The sequence below is a fragment of the Choloepus didactylus genome, chromosome 11 (genome assembly GCF_015220235.1).
Source record: "Choloepus didactylus isolate mChoDid1 chromosome 11, mChoDid1.pri, whole genome shotgun sequence".
NCBI classification, from domain to species: domain Eukaryota; kingdom Metazoa; phylum Chordata; class Mammalia; order Pilosa; family Megalonychidae; genus Choloepus; species Choloepus didactylus.
Window position 1 is genome coordinate 45,040,052 of NC_051317.1, and position 21,106 is coordinate 45,061,157.

The 21,106-nt window shown below is 32.2% G+C and overlaps 1 protein-coding gene across 3 annotated transcripts in view; it reads right to left on the reverse strand.

Moving 5' to 3' along the window:
- CDH18 (cadherin 18) overlaps positions 1-21,106 on the reverse strand; it is a 510,079-nt gene that overhangs the window by 13,393 nt on the left and 475,580 nt on the right. For all 3 annotated transcript variants that reach the window (XM_037799297.1, XM_037799296.1, XM_037799298.1), the window contains one exon: positions 12,889-13,006. In XM_037799297.1, the coding sequence (XP_037655225.1) occupies positions 12,889-13,006 (118 nt within the window). The remainder of the gene's footprint in view (positions 1-12,888; positions 13,007-21,106) is intronic.

Consider the following 21,106-nt stretch of genomic DNA (forward strand, 5'->3'; position numbering starts at 1 on the left):
ACCCATTCATTTAGTTCATTTAAGTTTGTAAACATTCTCCTGGCTTCATGCATCTTTCTGCTAAGACAAAAATGTATGATCCAATATGTCATTATGTTTTGATTTGCTCCTTGGAATGTCATCCCTTTGACTCTGTCTCTGCCACACTCATTCTTTAAAATCCTTAAATCTCAGATAAACGCAGCCATCTTAATTGACTCTGCCAAGTATATAAAGAAACTTAAACTATGCCTTCAAAGGAGATTAGTAATCAACCTATTAATATTCATTTTTTATCAGTGTCAGAGAGTAGTATTCTAAGTTTCTTCTGCCATTTCCTTTTAAGCCCTGTTCTCCCACTTGCAGTAAAAAAACATTTTTCCTTGCAAAGAAAAGCCTGTCCACTCTTTGCATTTCTTAACCAAATTTGAATCTGTTCCAGTTCTTCCTTGGCTAGTAATTATGTCTCCATGTATAAGACTCTATATATCAGAGACTTAAAAATAAAGAATATAAATAAATATGAAGAATAACATATGGATTTGCACAGAGTGTTAATTTAGGTGGAAAGGTGATAAAGAAGAAAAAGGGTATGTTTTGAAATAGAAATCCAACACAAAATACAAAGTAATTCATCAACATACGATAATACAGTAATTGTAGAAGTAGAGGTAAGTTTAGAGAAAAATAAACTCCAAGAGAAATCCTCTATCCACCCTCTATCCATTATTTGTCACATATCTTTAACAAATAATACTATTTTTAGTAGGTAATGGAAGAAATGGAAACAGAAGAAGTTTTGCTTGGAGTCACTAAATTTGTAAACACTGAAGAAGTTATTGAGGAAAGTCGTGAGTATATAAGCTTAGAAACTTTAAAAAAGTCAATACATAATCCTATATAGTGTAATTGTTTTAAATTTTCCCTGCCTTTAAAGGATAGAGAAGATGACCCCTCTATTAGCAGTAGTGTGTTCTAATAAGGAAATAATTAAAGCAGAAAAGAAATAAAGGAGGGGGGGAGGAAGAAGGGAAGAAAAAAGGAAAGAAGGAAAGGAAGGAAGGGAGGAAGGAAGGAAAGAAAGAAAGGAAAAATAAATACTGGCTCCTACATTTTCACAAAAGGAAAGCAAAACCAAATGACAGGAGATGGTAAAATTAGCAATATGTTAAATTTTATTTTTCTCCTGCATTTTTTGCTTGGAGAATATGAGTCAGCTGTCCTTTGGCTGTCAATGTGAGTAGGCGTATAAGAAGGTCAGAGGAGGAGTGGGACTGCAAATCCATAAAGAAAAATATATAAAAGACTAAAAAAAAACAACAGAGTTTAAAATAATCAGGGACATAATAAATAACATTTTTTTCTATCTAAAGCAAAAGACCCATTAAAACAAATCACCACAGAAATTTTCCCATTTTAGGGCCAAGATGGCACAAGGACTTTTCAACCTATCGCTAGGCAAGCTTTAAGTACCCACTGCCACATGACAGTGAATGTTTTCTATCAGGCATGACTGGATAAGTGTTAGCAAGTAAAGAAACCTGTTAGCAAGTAAAGAACTGACTTGCAGGAGAAAGGAGGTCTGGAGTAGAATAAAAGCAATAAAAGCTCAGGCCTCATAACTGACAGTAGATAAATGCTTAGAGCAAGGAACAGTCATTCCTACATCCACTAGATGATGTCAGAGACTTGATTTGCAACTATATTCTCTGGACGGACTGTGCGTGCTATCTTGCCTACAAATAGGAGAAATTGCTAAATGGTCTCTTGACACCCTGTGGATAAAAACAGAATTTTAAATGGCTACACTCTTCAGAAAAATTAAGCACATTACACCACCAGATGTGAGTTTTTGTTTGAAAGACTAAAATAAACCATGGAAATGTTGACTTCTACAAATCTGAGAATGTCAAAGAAATCAAAATAATCATTAAAAGAAAAAAACAAACAAAAAAACAAAACAAAACCAAACAAAATAACCCCACGGTTTCCAGCATGCATCAAACTAAATAACTAAATAACTGCATTTCATCACTCATGGACTGCAGTGTTTGAAAGGGCACATACTTTGAAAATATCTGTTATCTTAACCTTGATGCAATGTAAATTTGTTATACATCCATTCAACAACCCAAATAGCCATAAGGAAAAACAGTATTTTCCTATGTTGCCTCTTAAATGCTTTGCTAAAATCATAAAGCAATTTATAAATAATATGACTTTCATTTTTTCAAACTGTAATTGAATATTGCAAAAAAAATATACAAGAGTAATGAACCCAAGAAAAAAATCAAAATCTTCAAAACACTGCAACAAAGTTGAAAATAACACTCAGAAGAATCTTTTGTTTAATATGATTAAAAGCAATCATTGTAAATGCAGTATTTTCATTGTTTTAAAAAGAATATGTGGCTTGTACACATTCATTTTTTAAAGAAAAAGTCTACAAAAGTGGACATACATCTCTAAAGAGAATGTAAAGTCAAATATGAACAGTAGATGCTCTTGATAGCAAATCATCAACAAAATTATGAGGACTTTCAAATTTAAAAAGCACCTTAAATGTGAGTTAGAAATCTACAAACAGAAATGTATTCACAGTTATTAGGGATTTGTTTCCCTACTAAAATCTGTAAGATTTACAAGTGCACCTTACAATTAGAATTAAGCCTAGGAATTAGGCTGGCAAATCTCCTTGCAGAAAGTAAAGCCTAGTCCCTCAAGAGATAGGATGAAGATCGTGAAGCAGAGGAGACATACCTTGGTAGATTAATGATTTTATTTTGGGTATTAGGTTACACTTTTATATTACCAAATAAGTAATTTTATCATGTACACAGAACCCTGATGTAAACCTATATTCATAAATATTCTAACATTATGGCTATGGTTCATTTGCTATAGACACTCTGTTAAGAAGTTCAAATTAAGCAATAGATTTATTATATGCTAAAAATTAAAACAAAAGTTTTACCTACCACAATTTAAAGAGAGAGTGATTGTGTAAAACCTGCATTGTGGTGAAAAAATGTATAATTTGTTATTGTTTCAGAGTAATACTATTTAAAAGTGTAGTAAGTTAGAAATTAACTTCTAAACTCATTTTTAATTTTAAATACAATACATATCAATTTAAAGATGAAGTGGTAAAGAAAAAAACAATTTTAGCTTGCAAGCTGATGTCAGAATTTCTCTTAAGATAAAAAGCATATATATATATATATACACACACACACTCAAATATTTGTGTCTAAATATGCATCTCCAAGAAGGGGGAGGAAGAGTGATGAAGCTTAGCAATATAGTATGAGGCTATAATATTACATGCTAGACAGCCAGTATGAAATATCAGGCAGAGAAGAGAGGACTGCCAAATGTATGTGTTGTGTATGTGTGAGTGTGCATTAAAAGTATTTTTCTTCATTTATAATTAGGGGCAATAAATGAATATATTCTTATTGAAAACATTCAAAGTGCATTTAACACGTCTTTCCTAATTAAGTATTATATTTTCAACCATATTATATTTATTGCTTATATTTGATCATATCTATATTTAAATTATAATTGATTTTTAATACTTATTCATGTAGTGCTCCTTTTACACTTTGACTCTAGCTTTCTTAAATTATTTAATCTGGCAATATTCTTATTTTTATTTGGCTGGAATACCTGCAAAAATTTCACCAATGAAATTCTATTAAAATTGATGCCCAATTGCTATATTTCCTAAGTCATTCAGTATTTTAAAACACCTTAAATACACGGCTACACATGTACCTTAGATAGGAACAAAATTCTAATGTTAGTTCTTTCTTTCATATGTCGTTAAAAGATCTATTGACTTTTATCTTCTAATTTTGCATAATAGTATTTAAAGCATCATTCAATCTCTTTACAATTTAAATTCACTGTCTGGAATTTTGCAAAATCATCTCATTATCTTCCATGTTAAGAAATTATTCCAGGATATATGCGTATTCTTTCTGTCTTAAACCCTAATCTTCCTACACTCAGTGTAGTTCCCTTCAGTTATTTGATCATTATTTTTCTATTTCTTTGTTTATTTTTCAGTTCTGTTTAACGTGTCCTTTACAACTCACAGCATTTCATGTGATTTCAAATTCTTTTTATTTTGAGATCTGTTAAAAATAACTAACGATTATTATTGTCTACATATCTCCATTTTATAGATGAGGAAACTGAGGCACAAGTGAACAATGCATCAGCCATGGTCTCACATTTGATTAATAATATAGCCAGATTTCAAAGAGAGGCAAACTCTTTCTAGAGCCCCATTTTGAATCATTCTTCTACTCTGCTTCCACTTTTGATCTTCTCAGCCACTAATTCTGTTTTTAGCAGAGTGCATTTGAATTTTTCCACTTGAATTTTTTAATAGGCAATATTTTCATGGCAGTCTAAAAATTCTCTTTAGAAAGTTGTGGGTTTTTTTTCTTTTTCTGCCTTCTTAAATATACCACCTCAAACCCTCAAACACGCTAACAGGCCCCTGTCATTCATCCTTCTGCTGCTCATTAGTACTATGTGATCCTCCACTTAGGTAGGCTATTTGAGCTCTGATTACCAGGAAATCTTCCAATGTAGTGAGTGGTAGTAGGGAGGTTAGGGTCTGTACCTGAGTATTTTACAAATCTCACATCAACTCTGCTTTGGAGATGACCCCCAGGCTCCATCCATAATCCAAGTTTATTTAGCTGTACATGTTACCCCTGTATGTATGTGGGAGAAAGAGTCAGTGCTTAGGCTATGATTTTTGTCATCCAATATCCTTTCAGGAATCTGCTAAGCAAGTCTGTGCTTACACCGCACACTTTTGGTCCAAACCTTTCGTAATAGCTTCCTCTTTGAGCGTGCAGCACTTCGGGGAGTGAAGGGTTGAAGAAGACAAGGAAGAGGCATGGAACGGGGTTCCTAAACAATCTTAATTAAATCTACAACAAATTAAATTAAATTTAGAGCAAATGTCTGTAGCACATTAGGTAACAACCAAGCATCAATCATCCTGATGATAACTGGATAAATTAAACTGCATTCTTTTTCCAAGCCTAGTTTATATCCCAACTATTTAATATTTAATTAAACTGTTACCAAATAATGCTTGCTGTATAAGTAACAAAAGTAGGTCTGAGTAAATAAGAAGTTTGTGGCTGACCAACACTCCCACTGATAACAAGAAAAGCCTGAAAAATTCAAAACTCATGTTTGAAGGCATCAGAGATCCACCGAAGCAAGATGACTAGTGGGGTTAAGATTCCAGAGAGGAGTGAAATGTAGAGTGGTAAACTCACGGTTGTGAGTCTTCATTTTCTCTGGAGGCATTTGATGATACTGGGAGCCAAAAAGTGTTTGGAGTTCCAGGCTGGGAATTGAGAAGCCAGGAGAAATTCTGGAATACTCCTTGGTCTACATACAAGTTGGAAATTGAGGGGCCTCAAACACATGGCTGATTTTCCCTAAAGACATTTGTTAAATTGGAAGATGTGCTAGTTAGGAAGCTACAACCCTAAGCAGAAACCTCCTGAAAGACAAATCAGAGCATTTTTCAGTCTCCTGGTGTTGAATAGACAGTAAATACAGTGAGGATCAGGGAGATGGGCTCCAGTGAACACAAAGTTTCTCCATTGAAAGCCTTAGAGGGTCATGCCCTAGGGACAGGGAAAAATTAGAGATAGAGTCTAAATGAAACTGAAGATATCATCAACTCAGGAAATCAGATTCTGATTGGATTAAAGTGATGATCCCCCTTTCTAATTGCTTAGAGGCAATGGTGAACACACTGTAGGAATGTACTCTCATTTGACTCTCTTCTATTTTTACACATTATGTCTGACATTGAAAAGAATTTATTAGACACATAAAGTCCTCTCTCACTCACTCCAAATCATCAAAATAAAGAAACCCATTCCTGACCCAGATAGTAGAGTTAGCAGGCAAATGGCTATAAAATCATTAATATCAATATGTCCTTAAGGACATAATGTTGAGTGCAATAAGTCAGATAGAAAAGGAGAGATACTGTATGATACCACAAATGTAAACTTTGTGAAAAACGTAAAACAAGTGTCTTATATTGTAGAATATAAGGGACCTAGAGACAGACAGAAACTAGTGACGGGGGAAGGATAAGAACAGGTAAGATATTGAGGGTAATCTTAATGATATGGGAATGCTCAGGTGTGACTGTGGTTCCATAATTTTCTTGAAGTATGGTAGGAGCATACTGGAAGGAATGTAGTTATTTTAGGATATTTGTTTTTCTTATTCCTTTGTTTTGTTTTGTTTGAAATTTTTTTTAATTTTTTTGATAAGGTTTTTTAAAAAAAGATAAATATGGTCAAGAAAATAAAGAAAAAGATGAAGAACACAGAAAAAAGTTAAAAAAAAATTTCAACAGAGATTTACATATCTCTAAAAGGATGAAATGAACAACCAAACCATTGAGTGTTTGGACCACTTTTTCTTTGCATGGATGTATCTGCTGTAATAGGATTCTTGCCTCATATCATGGGTTGAATGGTGGTCCCCCAAGAGATAAGTTCTTGCCCTAACCCACCAGAACATATAAATGTCACCTTATATGGAAAAAAAGGTTTTTGAAGATGCAATGAAGTGCAGAATCTTGAAATGAGACCATCCTGGATTATCTGAGTGAGCCCGAAATCCAATGACAAATTTCGTTATAAGAGACAAAAGAGGAAAAGACATGAAAACACAGAAGAGAAGTCCATGTGAAGAAGGAAGAAGAAATTTGATTATGCAGCAACAAGTAAAAGAATGCCTGGACCCACCAGAAGTTGGAAGTGGCAAAGAGCAGATTCTCCTGTAGGACCCAAGGAGGAACAGCCCTCCCAACACCTTGAATTCAGACTTGTGTCTTCTAGAACTGCAAGAGAATGAATTTCTCTTGTTTTAAGCCACCAGTTTATGGTAATTTTTATGGCCATCACAAGAAACTAATATATCTCCCTAAGAAGACAACTAGCTCAATGCAAGTAATGTGTTTTCTACTTGTGCATGCCCAGGATATATCACAGCGACTGATAAAAATCTAGACCCCAAGTAAATATATGGTCATATAAATAGGAATGAGCATTCAAGAAGATATTATTTCTCCAATGGTCAGATAAATTAGAAGATCCCAAATTAATGAAAAGATAGAACATGTGGCAGGGAGGATTTGGTAAGTGTGGGCAAGATTAGGAAAAATCATTGACAAAGGTCTCAAATTTAATTATTTAGCAAGCAGAGCCAGGTGACAGGGAAATCCTATCAGAGTATAGATGGGTGAAGATGTTCTTTTTGGTAGGTAAGAAGAAATTAGCTATCTCATGTGATTCTAAGCCCACAACACTATTAAGGTATCCAACTCAGGATAATCTGAATGCATGTACACACATAGCTGTTTTTACAGTTTTTCCTTGGTCCAATGCAGTTATCAAGAAATGTGAGAGGTTTGAGATTTTACCATACTCACATATTACCAAGTTAGCCTGTCACAATTTATTGGATGCTGGCAGAAGGTATGAGATTTCTGAGTCTGAGGCAAAGGTCTTTATTACTTTAGTACTCAGTGCACAGCCAGCAGCATCAGCTTTTTTTCCCTTGTATCCCAAAGTAAACAGGTACATGCTGTGCTCCCAGTGGATATATGTTGCAACTGAGGAACCCTGAGCTTAAGGAATCCAGATCTTTTATAATAAGCTACAAACTGCCTAAACGTTGTCCCAGAGAGAGCCATTATCTGTTTTATACTCTACAACAAGTAAATATGCCTTTTGATCCTGAGAGAGGCACCATCTCTATTTGCTGTTTTCTATACAAATGTCCAAGAAGAGATAGTCTGGAAGAAAATGAAATTTAGTGTTTGTGAATACAAGACATGAGAAAACGAAAGGGACACATGAAGAATTGTCTCCCAATATGATGAACCTGACATGGAGGTTTAAAAAATTCTAGAAGTGCTTGTATGACCATTCATAAAGGGAAAACTGGTCCAATTAGGGAATTTCATAATAACTACAACTATGGATAATGTTACCACCACTCTTGCCCAATTACAGCCCGTTATGTAAACAACTGGAATGATCTTTAACAAATCTATTTCATTCCCTTGCTTAAATAATTTCCATAATGTCCCATGCTTATAATTAATCGGAAAAAAATAAAAGAAAAATAGAAACTTTCTTTTCATGGTCTAAGAAATTGTGAGAACTTGCTACAGCTTGCTTCCCCAGCCATTTCTCAATCTTATTTACACTCTCAAAAGCTATATTCAAACCATACTGCACTTTTTCTAGTTCCTTGATCTTACTATGCTGATCTTCCCCACTTCAAGGCTTTAGATGTGCTCAACTTTTTACCTCTAAATTTCTTAGCCAGGTATTATTTTCTCATAAAGCATTACACATCTCAGCTATCACTTTAAAAATAATGATTTGTAGAAAGTTACCCCCAAATCCCATGCCAGAATAGACACACCTCTTAAATTTCCTAACCAAAATCCACATTTCTTCTTTGTCCAATTTCAGTGTTTTATTGCCTTACCATATTAGATGTTTTGAAAGCAGAAATTGGTTCCTAACCATACTTGTGATCTGTTCATCATTTATTATATAAACTGACTTGAGTAGTGTTTTAATATAGTACTTCTTGAATGGCTTTTTTAAGTGACAGTTGTATGCTATGAATTATGGCAAATTTGTTTCAGTGAAATATTTCATTGATGTAGAAATTCAGAGAAAATATCACATGGCCCTCAGACAACTTTAAAACATTATTATGCCATGTGTGATTCAGAACTCTTTTTAAGAAATAAAACATTAAACATGCAGTTGAAAATACCTTTTTTATTTCTCCCTGATCTCATGCCTCTCCATTTCCACCCAGTATTAACCACTATTCTGAATTTAGTGTATATCTTCCCCAAACATATATTTCAACTTTATAATGTATCTATCTACCTATGTATTTAATCTACTTATGTATAACTCATATATTGTTTTGTGAGTTTTTAAAATATAAATGAATGATACACTGTGTTATTCAGAAAATTTCTTTTATACAGGATATGGTAGAGATTTAGCCCATATTTGCAAATATAAACATAACTCATTCAACTTAACTTTTGTGAAATTTTCCGTTATATACATGCACTGTGCATAGTTATATTCATTTTCATTTTTATCATCATTTTGTTTTTTCCCAATATTTCATTAGCCAAAGCATAAGTGACATTACTATTACTGCATGTGCCTTCCTGTGAACAAATATCAACATTTCTTTTGGGAATATATTTAGCAATTGCTTTTGAAAGGAGATTTTTCACAATTCTTTCATATTACTGCAAGACTTGTGAACAGAGCCAAAAACTTCTCTCGCTCCAAACTTTTTTTTTCCAAAGATGTTGTATAGTGAATAGCCTTAGACAATAGAGAAGGTAACTCATTCCATAGCAGAGGTGACATTTGTTTATAATCCAGTGTAATAAATATAATAACTAACCCTAGGGAAAAGTCCAGAAAGTTTTGCTGCAGCCCATTATAAAATGTTAGGGTTCCCTAAATTGAAGTTCCTCTGCAGTCAAGGAAACCTAATGCATTTACAGCATCCTCTAGAACCACTCATTGCTCTCTTGGGTCTTTGGGGTAAGGGGAATCAGAGCAAACATGAAGTTCATACAGCTTGATGTCCATGAGTTATGAAGTCCTTTATCTCTGACCCAGTAGTCTCATGTCTTCTGCCAGCTTTCATGATATTGTTGCAGGCTCACTTCTTAGCATATAAATAAGGTAAAATTTCAACAGCAAGTCGAGAATATTGGTATTACATATCTTCCACAACTACTTGGTGCTTCAATCATTTGTAATCACCCAATATTATTTTTAGTTTGGGGTAATGGTATCTATGTGGCTATTATTGGTTTTTATTTTATATTTAAGAACATTAATAGGTTTGCACAAATGTTTGCATGTTTGTTCACCATTGGGTATTTCTTTTCTGTTACTTACTTATCTCTTTCCTTTACCTATTTTGCTTCCTATTTGGACTCTCTCTCTTATTTTGTTGAATTTTAAATGTATTTATTATACTAATCCTTACTTAGTTATATGTGTGGCTATAATCTCCTCACAGGGAATGGCTTGTTTTGAAATTTTGTTTAGAAGTCATTTTTTTAGTTCTAACTAATGTCCTGGGATGTGAACTCATTTGTAAATAGGATATGACTGGAATCCTTATAAGCAGAGGAAATCTGGACACAGGAAGAGTAGGAGGCAGAATTAGACAGATGGCCAAGTGACAAAGGCAGAGAATGAGTTTTACTGGCAAGCCGTCACCAGACTGCTGCAGACTTCAGAGAAAGCACAGGCTTGCCAGCACCTTTATTTGCACTTCTGGCCTCCAAAACTGTGAGAAAATAAATGTCCATTGTTTAAATCAGCCAATCTGTGGTATTATAGCAGCCTGGAAAACTAAGACAGTATTTGATGCAGAAATATAATAACTTCAAGATTATCACAGGTGCCAATATTTTATGAAAAATGGTACTTTGCCTTGTATAAGAAATCTTCTTCTACCCCAATTATACAAAATTAGCTCACCGCATTTTATTGTAAAATTCTTAAAATTTTGTGAATATGATTCTTCAATCTATATGTAATTTATTTTTGCACCTGTGTGTGGAAAGGTTCTAATTTTAGTTTGTCTCCATAGATATCCAGTTTGACTTGCTCTATTTATAATTTAAATGAACTTTTTCACAATGATTATAAATGTTACAGTTGCCATCTGTCAAATTCATATATTTATATATAGACTAGATATCTAATCATTTATTTCAGCTCTCTCCATTTACTCTACTCATCTACTTATATTTTCCTATGCCACTACCATATTTACAATAAGCCATTATATATGTTAGCATATGTCCTCTTTTTTCCTCATTCTCTAACTCTTCTCCATCTTTTTTTCAATATCATCCAGATTACTGTTAATTCTTCTTTACCATTTGAATTTTATTGACAGATTATTAAATTGAAAATATGATTAACACTACATTCAATATATAAATTTTTGTGCAAAATTTAACTTTCTGTTTAATGAACAGGGCAACATTATTCTTTTCAGGTGTGTTTTTGTATTCTCAATAACATTATGTTTTAAAATGATGAATTTAGACATCATTTATAGGATATTTTCTATAATAACTGCTTTACCATTTAAGATTTATTTGATTTGTTGGTCTATTCATATGTGTATGTGTGTGTGCACACGTATACATACAGAAATACATAATCTTATATCATTGAATTGAGATATTTACAATATATTTATTAATTAAATTAACAAATTCTGGATATAACAATCTTGTGTGAAAAACTTTTAGTCACTAAGGTGGGTTTTGACAACAATAAAATTTTCCCATTTTTCTAAAACATTGCTAAAGACTTTTGGAGACACACGTACATAGGTTAAATAGCTTGAATTTGACACTGCCTTAATCCAAATTTTCATTGCATTACTACCAAATGAAGTCATTTTTTTCACAATATTAAAGAAAATAAAGTCTTCAGTGGCTTAGAAAAAAAATCAACAGAAATGTCAGCACAGGTATCTAGATACCAAGGCAATGAGGTCAATACTCCCAAAAGTTATGTAATTCTTTGAGATTAATGGAAAACATGATTTTTAAAATATATTTCACTTATTTTACTATATTTAATATATTTGGAAACATAATATGAGATGTTCAATTATCATTAAATGTGTAATAAAAATAAAATGTCATACAAATGCACACACAAATATATGTTTCAATTAATAAAGTTGACCACAGGACTACATGAAAGAGAGAGAAATTCAAAACTAATTGGTTCATATGCATCTTGTTATGTACTCATATCTACCCTTTAGTATTACCAGGGAGCCTTGCTCTCCCCAGCACACTCCTTGTTAATTTAAAGAAGCTATGGATAATGGGAGAAATACTTCCAATGTGTTGTCATTGAGTGATCTTATTTTTTACTGAGTTTGAAAATGCTGCTTCTGGAAAGGTACAGAGAGGATATTTAATGATTACTACAAAATGTATCACCCTTGTTTTCTTCATGTGATTCTATGGCAATTGTTAAACCACAAAATAGCGTATTCAGGCAAACACAATCAAAGTTATTTTGGGGAAAGAAAAAGTTGATACTAATAAGATGATTGTACATCTTGAAAGACTTAATGTTTCCCCTAGGTATGAAGAATGACATATACACAATATTGAGGCATTTGCCAAATAGGGAATCTAAATCATATGGGAAAAGAAGAATCCCATAAGTTATTAACCATGAAACATTCATCATGGAAACAAAGAAAATTCAAAAATTTCCCCAATATTCTGCAATTAAGCATTTTTATCTGTCTATATTTTGGAAAAAATGTTTGTAATAACAAAAGGAAATATAATTTGTACAGCACATCTTGATAGTCTTGCTAATACAAGATGATTTCAAACATCCCATTTTCTTTCTTAACTGTCCCTAGGACATAATTTCATTTTTCCTAATTTAAATTTTTCTACCTCCTAGCAGTTGCAACAGCTTTCACAAACATATTTGTCAGCTAAGATTTCTCTTAAAATTTGCCCAAGAGCATATTACATGTACATTGCTTGTTTAAAGGGATGCTTCTGAATAAATTCAATGAAAATTATTTGTACATATGGCTCAATTTTAAATACAAACTATTCACAGATCATAACACATTAACATCAAACTGGCTGTGAATGCTTATTTGCAAGCTGTTCATGGGTATATGAGAATAAAGCAAAACTGTTCAAACCTGTTCAATTTTAAATCAGTGCAAAAACCACATAGATAAAATATATGCATATATGTTCACCTTCATTGTCCTTCAGAGTGAAGTTTGGGTTTATGGACAGGTGTTCATCAAGAAAGAAGTTAAATCTTGGTCCATTGGCAAAATCATCTTTATCAGTGGCACTGATTGTGTGAATAACCTAAGGAAAAAACAAACAGTGAAGAGTAAATTTAATTTTGTATATTCCCTTGATTTTAATTATATTGTATCATTTTCAATTGAATGGTTTAGATTCAATTCATAAAAATACTGATTAACTTGTTATCTCTTGCATTAGATTTTGGGAAAAATATTATGGCAAAATTTATAATCATTCACACTGTATTTTATAGCATGGCATAAACTTTTTTTAAATAAAAATTCAGTTTTATTGAGACATATTCACATACCATACAATCATCCATGGTTTACAATCACCTGTTCACAGAACCATAACATAGCTGTGTAACCATCACTGCAATCAATTTTTTAATATTTTCCTTACACTAAAAAGAATGAAAATAAGACTAAAAAAAAAGGTAAAAAAGAACACCCAAATCATTCCATCCTCCCCATCCCACCCTAATTTTCATTTAGTTTTTGACATCATTTTTCTACTCATCCATCCATACACTGGATAAAGGGAGTGTGAGCCACAGTTTTCACAATCACACAGTCATCCCGTATAAGCTATATAGTTGTACAATCATCTTCAAGAATCAAGGATACTGGATTACAGTTCAACAGTTTTGGGTGTTTCCTTCTAGCTATTCTAATATACTAAAACTAAAAAGGCATATCTATTTAATGCATAGGAATAAGCTCCAGAATGACCTCTGTACTCCATTTGAAATCTCTCAGCCACTGAAACTTTATTTGGTTTCATTTTGCTTCCCCCTTTTGGTCAAGAAGATTTTCTCAATCTCACAATGCCAGGTCCAGGCTCATCCCCAGGAGTCATATGCTATGTTGCCAGGGAAATTTACACCTCTGGGAGTCAGGTCCCACATAGGGGGGAGGGCAGTGAGTCCACCAGCCGAGTTGGCTTAGCTAGAAAGAGAGGGCCACTCCAGAGCAACAAAGAAGTTCTCTGGGGGAAACTCTTAGGCACAATTATAAGTAGGCTTAGCCTCTCCTTTGCAGTAAGAAGCCTTATAAGAGCAAGCCCCAAGATCGAGGGCCTGGCATTCCGAATTATCAGTCTTTGGTGTTTGTGAGAATATTAGCAATAACCCCGGGGGGGATGTCCAACATTTCTGCATTTTCCCCCAGGTCTGTCTTCAGGGGGGCCCTGAGAACATATTTTTAATCTCTACATAGATGCGACTGCTGTAAGAGCTTACAGTCTAGGGACCATTACAATAAGAGTTTCCCTGATAATCTGTGCTCTAAAATTCAGTTCTCAGAGTGTACACATTGTAGTTAGTCCATATTGGTGAGGCATTATAAAGTTTGTCTTTTCATTTCTGGTGTACTTCACTCAAAATGCTGTCCACTGGATCCATTCACCTTGTTGTATGTCTCACCGCTTCACTCCTTGCAGCTGCTCAGTATTCCATTGTAATGGCATAAGCTTTTAAAAAATTTTCCTTTATCAAATTGCAGTTCCTTGAGGCCAATTATTTATAAGATTTTGTGTGACCATCTATTTGGGGAGATGCGAAGCATCATTTGTACAAATATAAATGTCCCAGTGTTGATGTAGAACAGCCTAGCAGATCGTGATGTAGTCCCTGTATTTTATAGACAATGAACCTGATTGTGATGTGCCCCAAATATCTAAAATATTGTCAGAGGCAAAACCAGATTACTCAGCACTTCACTTGATAACTTTTCATCACTAATGGTTGAGAGAAAGCAATTCTAAAATTCAGACTATATTCCTATTCAAGCACAGAGTAAGCTAGAAAATATAAATAGAATATTCTAGGTGTCCCAAGAGCAGAATAAAATTCCATTAGCTGTGGTCATTTTGCTGTTGAAAAATAAATCTCCAAACAAATAAGCAAAATATTTTCCTCATTTTAAAATTATTATCTTAATCCTTAGGTGACTTCTTTCCTGCTATTTCCTAGAAAAACTAAAAGCAAAGAGAGGGAAAAGAAAGCCATAAAAAAATACTTATTTCTAACTTGTCAAAAATAGCATGTCCATTTCAAACTTTGATACAATTTCTATGAAACTTTTACTCAATTTCACCCAATTTTAATATGTTTCAGGTAAAAAGGCCTACCAAAATGTATCACAGTTACATCCTAAATTCCTCTCCTCTTACTGAACCTGACATTGTTGTTCAAAGAGATTGGGTAAAACATAAAAGTACTAAGAAGGAGTGGTCAGTAGAAGTAAAATCAGGAAAGCATGTGTTCTTATGGAAGCTAAATAAGTAAAGTGCTTCAAGATCAATCATCCCAGATGCTGGGATGGGATAAAGAGGATGAGTATGAAAATTTTATATACTGAATTAGCAACATGAACATCATTCAAGAGAATAAGAGCATTTTCTGTTGTTATTGTTTAGAATAGTAGGTGTGCAATTAGGATTTGAGTGGGTTCCAAATGGCAGGGGAAAATGAAAAGCATTTGAGTCCACCTCAGTTTACCAGGTAATGACCAATGACATGTACATAATTGTCCATGTCTATATTTTTGTACAAGCAAGCACATATTTTGAGACTTTAAATTTTTTTATTTTTATTTCCAGAGGGATTAACACAAATTTTCTGAAAAAAAAAGTTTTCTCATTTACCTTTTATCAGAAGAACAATATTGTCACAAGCCACGATAAAACCATCAAATTAAAATCATATGCTAACACTAGTAGTAACAACAGCTACTAATTTTTTACTTCTTATTATAAAATTTATACTGGGCTAAAGCATTTGTTGTGCATTATTCACTCACTCTATGCCTTTGCTGTAATCCTAGATCTAGATAAAAAATATTTCCACTTATCAGATGAAAAAACCAAAGTTCCATGGGATCTATGGGATTGAGTAGTCTATACACATTCATAAAACTGGTAATTGCTTCTGATTTTCTTTCAGCAAACACGGAAAAGCATTAGCAATTTCCCTCTCTCTCTCTCCACCCCCCCCACTCACTCTTGTTTTTTCCCTGTAAAACATACTTTGATCAGCAATGAGCTTTTCCACTCATTGATTTCTAAGACTTTCATTAGATAAAATACTCAGGAAGTTAACATATTTACATTTTTTTAGAAGATTTAAATTTCTGGTACAGAACTAAATAATTGCCAGGTCCTCATCCTCAATAATTTCCATCTTGATGGCAAGAGTTTGCTGTATATACACTGTGCTACCTTAGGTCTCCATTTGGGAAATTAGTTGGCAATGTATAGTCCTTTTCATTATATTTTCTGATTCTCATCCCTTCTAACTTCACCTAAATGCTCTGTAGCATAAACCCATAATCTAACTAGAGCATAACATTTTTGATTATTTTGAAAGATCTGAGAGAAATATAGTCAAATTTAGTGTGCCTTTCAAAGCAAAGGGAAAAATCCATATTGATAGTGATATTTATAAATAATTACCAGGACAAATTTTAATGATATTCAGAAATAAGTATTCATTTATGGCAGAAACTAATTAAAGCCATTTTTAAAAATTTCTTTCATCAAATAAATACATCTGTGTGTTTAAATTCCTTTTCCATTATCTATTATGGCAGGAGTGCTTTGTTATTTAAAAAAAAAAAAAAGTGTCACAAATTTGTTCAAATATTGCAGTCTTCTATTTACAAAAGTGGGATAATCCTAACTAAATATTTTCTTTAAAAAGGAAGTTTTGAGGAAGACATAATGTCTTGATTAAATTAATCATTGAGTTTGCTTTATAATATAATCTCAGAATCTGCATAAATGTATTTGATTACAATGTTAGCTAAATAAGCTTGATCTTTGATACAGTCAGTGTAAAACCTCTACTGATCTAGTTATTTTCATTTTCATACAAAGTTATAAAGTTAGCAATTGCACGTGTTGGGGATAGAGGCTGCTATTATACAATAAAATGACCTTTACATGTTTTGTAAGTCTACTTCTAAGGGAAAATAAGAACACTGATGGAAATCAATATGCATAAGATGGAAAGCAACCCTTTATTTATTTAAAACATTTTTTTCAGAACCGGTAACTATATTAACTCAAATAAATATACTGTTGCAATTTATATTGAGATCTGAATTTGCCTGAACTCTGCTTTTATCTGTAATTTAAAAATCTGCCTCCGTAAAGGACTATTCTCATTGCCATGCCACATAAGGATATATTTAGGTGGAAAGCACCTGTTAAGAAAATGCCTGTAATTCTAAAAGCAATTGTCACAAGAAAAAAAAAAAATCATAGAGTTGGGTAATGGCCATATACTTCAGAAAACTTATTTCATAAATTATTATTTAAATGGAGTTCCCTATTACAAATCTGCATCAAAACACAAGCAGTTTCTCCAGAACTGCTATACACATTAAGTTTAAAAAAACTTAGCTAGTGTGTATTGCTCGCTAGTACAAGAGTATACTGTATCATTGAACATTTACAATAATCTTGAAATAAAAATAAATGTAAAATTAAACAAAAATGTAAATCTGGAAATGTTATGGACAACACAGATTGACAATGATTTATTTAAATATGGAGGTTACAAGAAACAACTTAGGAATGATTTTCCCTTTCCTCAACAAAAGTTTAAATTCATTTTAGCAAAAGAGATAGAAACAGAGCAATATAAAGGGTCCAATTATCTTAGAATTGCATCTAAAATCCTACAATTTTAAAGCAATGATGATTAAGTATGAATATAGTTTAAAGAACAAAATAATTGGAATGATTTTCCCTTTCCTCAACAAAAGTTTAAATTCATTTTAGCAAAAGAGATAGAAACAGAGCAATATAAAGGGTCCAATTATCTTAGAATTGCATCTAAAATCTTACAATTTTAAAGCAATGATGATTAAGTATGAATATAGTTTAAAGAACAAAATAGAATTAATCAATAACTTAACCCAATACATTATAACCTAGGTATGCTAAGTCTACCAACTACTTCTGGAAACCAGTAACAAATATACAATTAAAGAGGAACATTATATAAATGATTAATAGGACCCATCAAGGAAATAAAGTCGTCACAGATACAGCACTCTCTAAAAACTAAAGTAGCTTATCATGCAAGAGAACAAGGTAACCCATATTTAAAGGAATTGATGTTTATCTAGTCCTATATTCAAAGAATCCCACGCTTGGAAGGGCCCTGAAATTATAACAATTTTCCTCATTTTTACAGATGAAGAAAGAACTTGTCAAAGTCATGTAATATCATTTATTAGAAGTGCTGCAAAGCTGAGATGGTCAACGTAGAGGGTAGATCAGAAGGACGCAGGGTAGTAATGTGAAACGGAGAGGAAGCATGACCTAGAGAACCAGAAGTGGACAATATGAGAGCTCAATGGGAAAATTCAATATAAAAGGGCAATAAGAAGATAGCCCAGTTCAGAAAACCAGGACCAGGGTTTTAGATTTAGCAGCAGATGTTCACAGAAAACGCATCAATTGATCCAAGAGCTAGGGCCAGATATTATTTGCCAAGTTTTTCAGCAGCCTACAAACATGGCTCTGGATTAGCTAGTGTGTATTGCTCCCTAGTACAAGAGTATGCTTTATCATTGAACATTTACAATAACCTTGAAATAAAAATAAATACATAAATAAATGGAATTATTGATTATTTATTTAAATGAAGTTTTATTGAAAGATTATAATTAATTAGAAAACAAATGATAATAGCTGATGCAAACATTAGAATATGCTTTGATTCTTGTTTCTCTATATCATATTTCATGTGACATTCCCAATTCACCAATTTGAAGTCTCTGAGTAGCCAATGAATCTATTTAATAAATACTCAGTGAGGGAAAGACCTAAATTTACTAAGGCCTGCTATTTACAGATGAATTAATTGAGATGTAAGAAAGGTAACATTTATTCCTAGGTATTATATGCTTTTAAAGTAATAGTAAATGGTATACTGTTTAATTTTCATTCTATAATTGTGATATCCAGATATACAAGTATTATATTTATATTGCTCTTTTATTTAGCAAATGTGTTAATGTCATTCACATATTCTGTCAGTGTATATATAAGTTAACATGATCTTTTAAATATATAATGTCATCTGAGACATAACCTTACCATACTTAAATATGATTTCAAAATTTGTCTTGTCTGATTAAACTAAATAGATCTACAGTAAAATTTTGAAGGAGGGAGAACTTTTTTATCATTTAACCATAAAATATACAGTTTGTTATAGTTTTCATACATATTCATTCTCAGTGTAAAGAAATCCCTTCTATTTCTATTGTTACAGTTATTATTATTATTAACCAGTATTGAACTTTATCAAATACTTTGTCTTCATCTATTGAGATGAATTTTTATTTTTCTTTGTTTGATTCTGAGGTGCTATCCTTTTATCCGGATTTGGTTTACAGTTATTTTATTTTTGATATTTATATCTATATTCATGAGTGAAAATGGGCTATGATTCAAATAATAAACTTTTCAAGTTTTGATATTAGGTGGTTATCAAAATATGAGAAGAAAAATTAATTCCCTGTTTCCAATTCCTAAAATGGGTTTTGTAAAATTCTTAATAATTTTTCTAGAAAGTTTAGTAAAATTCACCATTAAAGCCATAAAGATAAGATTTTGGGAAGAAGGTTTCTGTTTATATATTCAATGTATTTAATAAAATAAATAAGTAAATAAAAAGTACTTAGTTTATTTCATTTTAGCAGAAATATTGAAATATGCTTGTTTAAATATTCAACTTTTTATTTTCTTCTATTTTTCCCAGTTTTTCTATATGCATTTTTATTTGATTTATTGCTTTTTCCTTTATAATTTACAATGACCTCTACTTATGTATTAGGATTTTGGGTACTAAAACCTTTATTCTATATTTTTCTTGGTTTGTGTGAAGAGACAAAACTATAACTTAACAGCAAATATGAAAAGTCATCATTCCAACTTCGAATTTTATGAACTACATGCAAAATACAAGATTATTTTAGAACTATTAAATTGGTTACAACCTTCATATTTTATTAGGATTACATATTAGACTTGAAATGTACAATTATAGAATCCTTAACTATAGGCTCTATATAAAAAGCTGTTTGTCTTTATCTCTGTATGTAAAATATAATATAGCAAGAGAAAATCACATGAAACAATTTTATAATGTGAATAATTTTAAAGTTAATGAACAGAATGATTATAACATAATCAAGATCAATAAATAGATTTGCAAATTAGATAACAAGGTCAATAAATTGCCTTCTTTGGGATTGAGAACTTTTTACAGTTTCAATTTTTATTAGCTTGTTAGTTACATGGTCTTTTTGCAACGTAATAATTAATCTAGAAATTACAACAGTCATAATTGATTTATAACAAGTGTTATAATTAGTAGCTTATCAACTCCCCAAAACTAAAAAAAAAATAGATTTTAACTTAATTTCTCCCTTTCATTACTCATAATCTCTTGTTGTCATGTATAAGATGCATATTTTAAATTCCAGAAAACATTCCTTTTCTTGCTTATTCAGTCTTTATTCACTTAGTTTTGTCTCTATATTTACTGTTTCTAGCGTCCCCAAGCTGCCCAATATAGTTATTTTCCTTTTCACTCAAAGAAAGCACTGCTGCATGTCTTATGGAAAGAAATTTTCACATTTTTGTTTGCCTAGGTATTTCTTTTCCTTGCTTTTCTCAAAGGATATTTTTGATAGGAATATAATCAGGGTTGCCATGTATTATCTTGCAGCTATAGAGAGTTATCTTTCCATTGCTCTCCAGCTTTCATATTTTCTGATGAGAATTTCAGTATTGTTCTCTTGATGCTGCTGTCTTTTTTGTGTGTATTCTTCTATTTCTAACTAAAACTTTATGTTTTTAAAGATTTGTAGATCCATATACAGTTGTAAGAAATACTACGTAGATAATCCATGCAACCATTATCCAAATATCCCCAGTGTAAAAATTTTCAAAACTATAGTAACATTAACAACCATGATATTGACACAGCTGCAGTAAATATATAGAAGATATAGACATTTTCTTCCCCACAAGGATCCCTCATTTTGCCTTTTTATGGTTGCATGAAGTTTGCTGTTATTCCCACTCCCTCCTTGACATCTGGCAACCACTAATATGTTCTCTACTTCTATTATG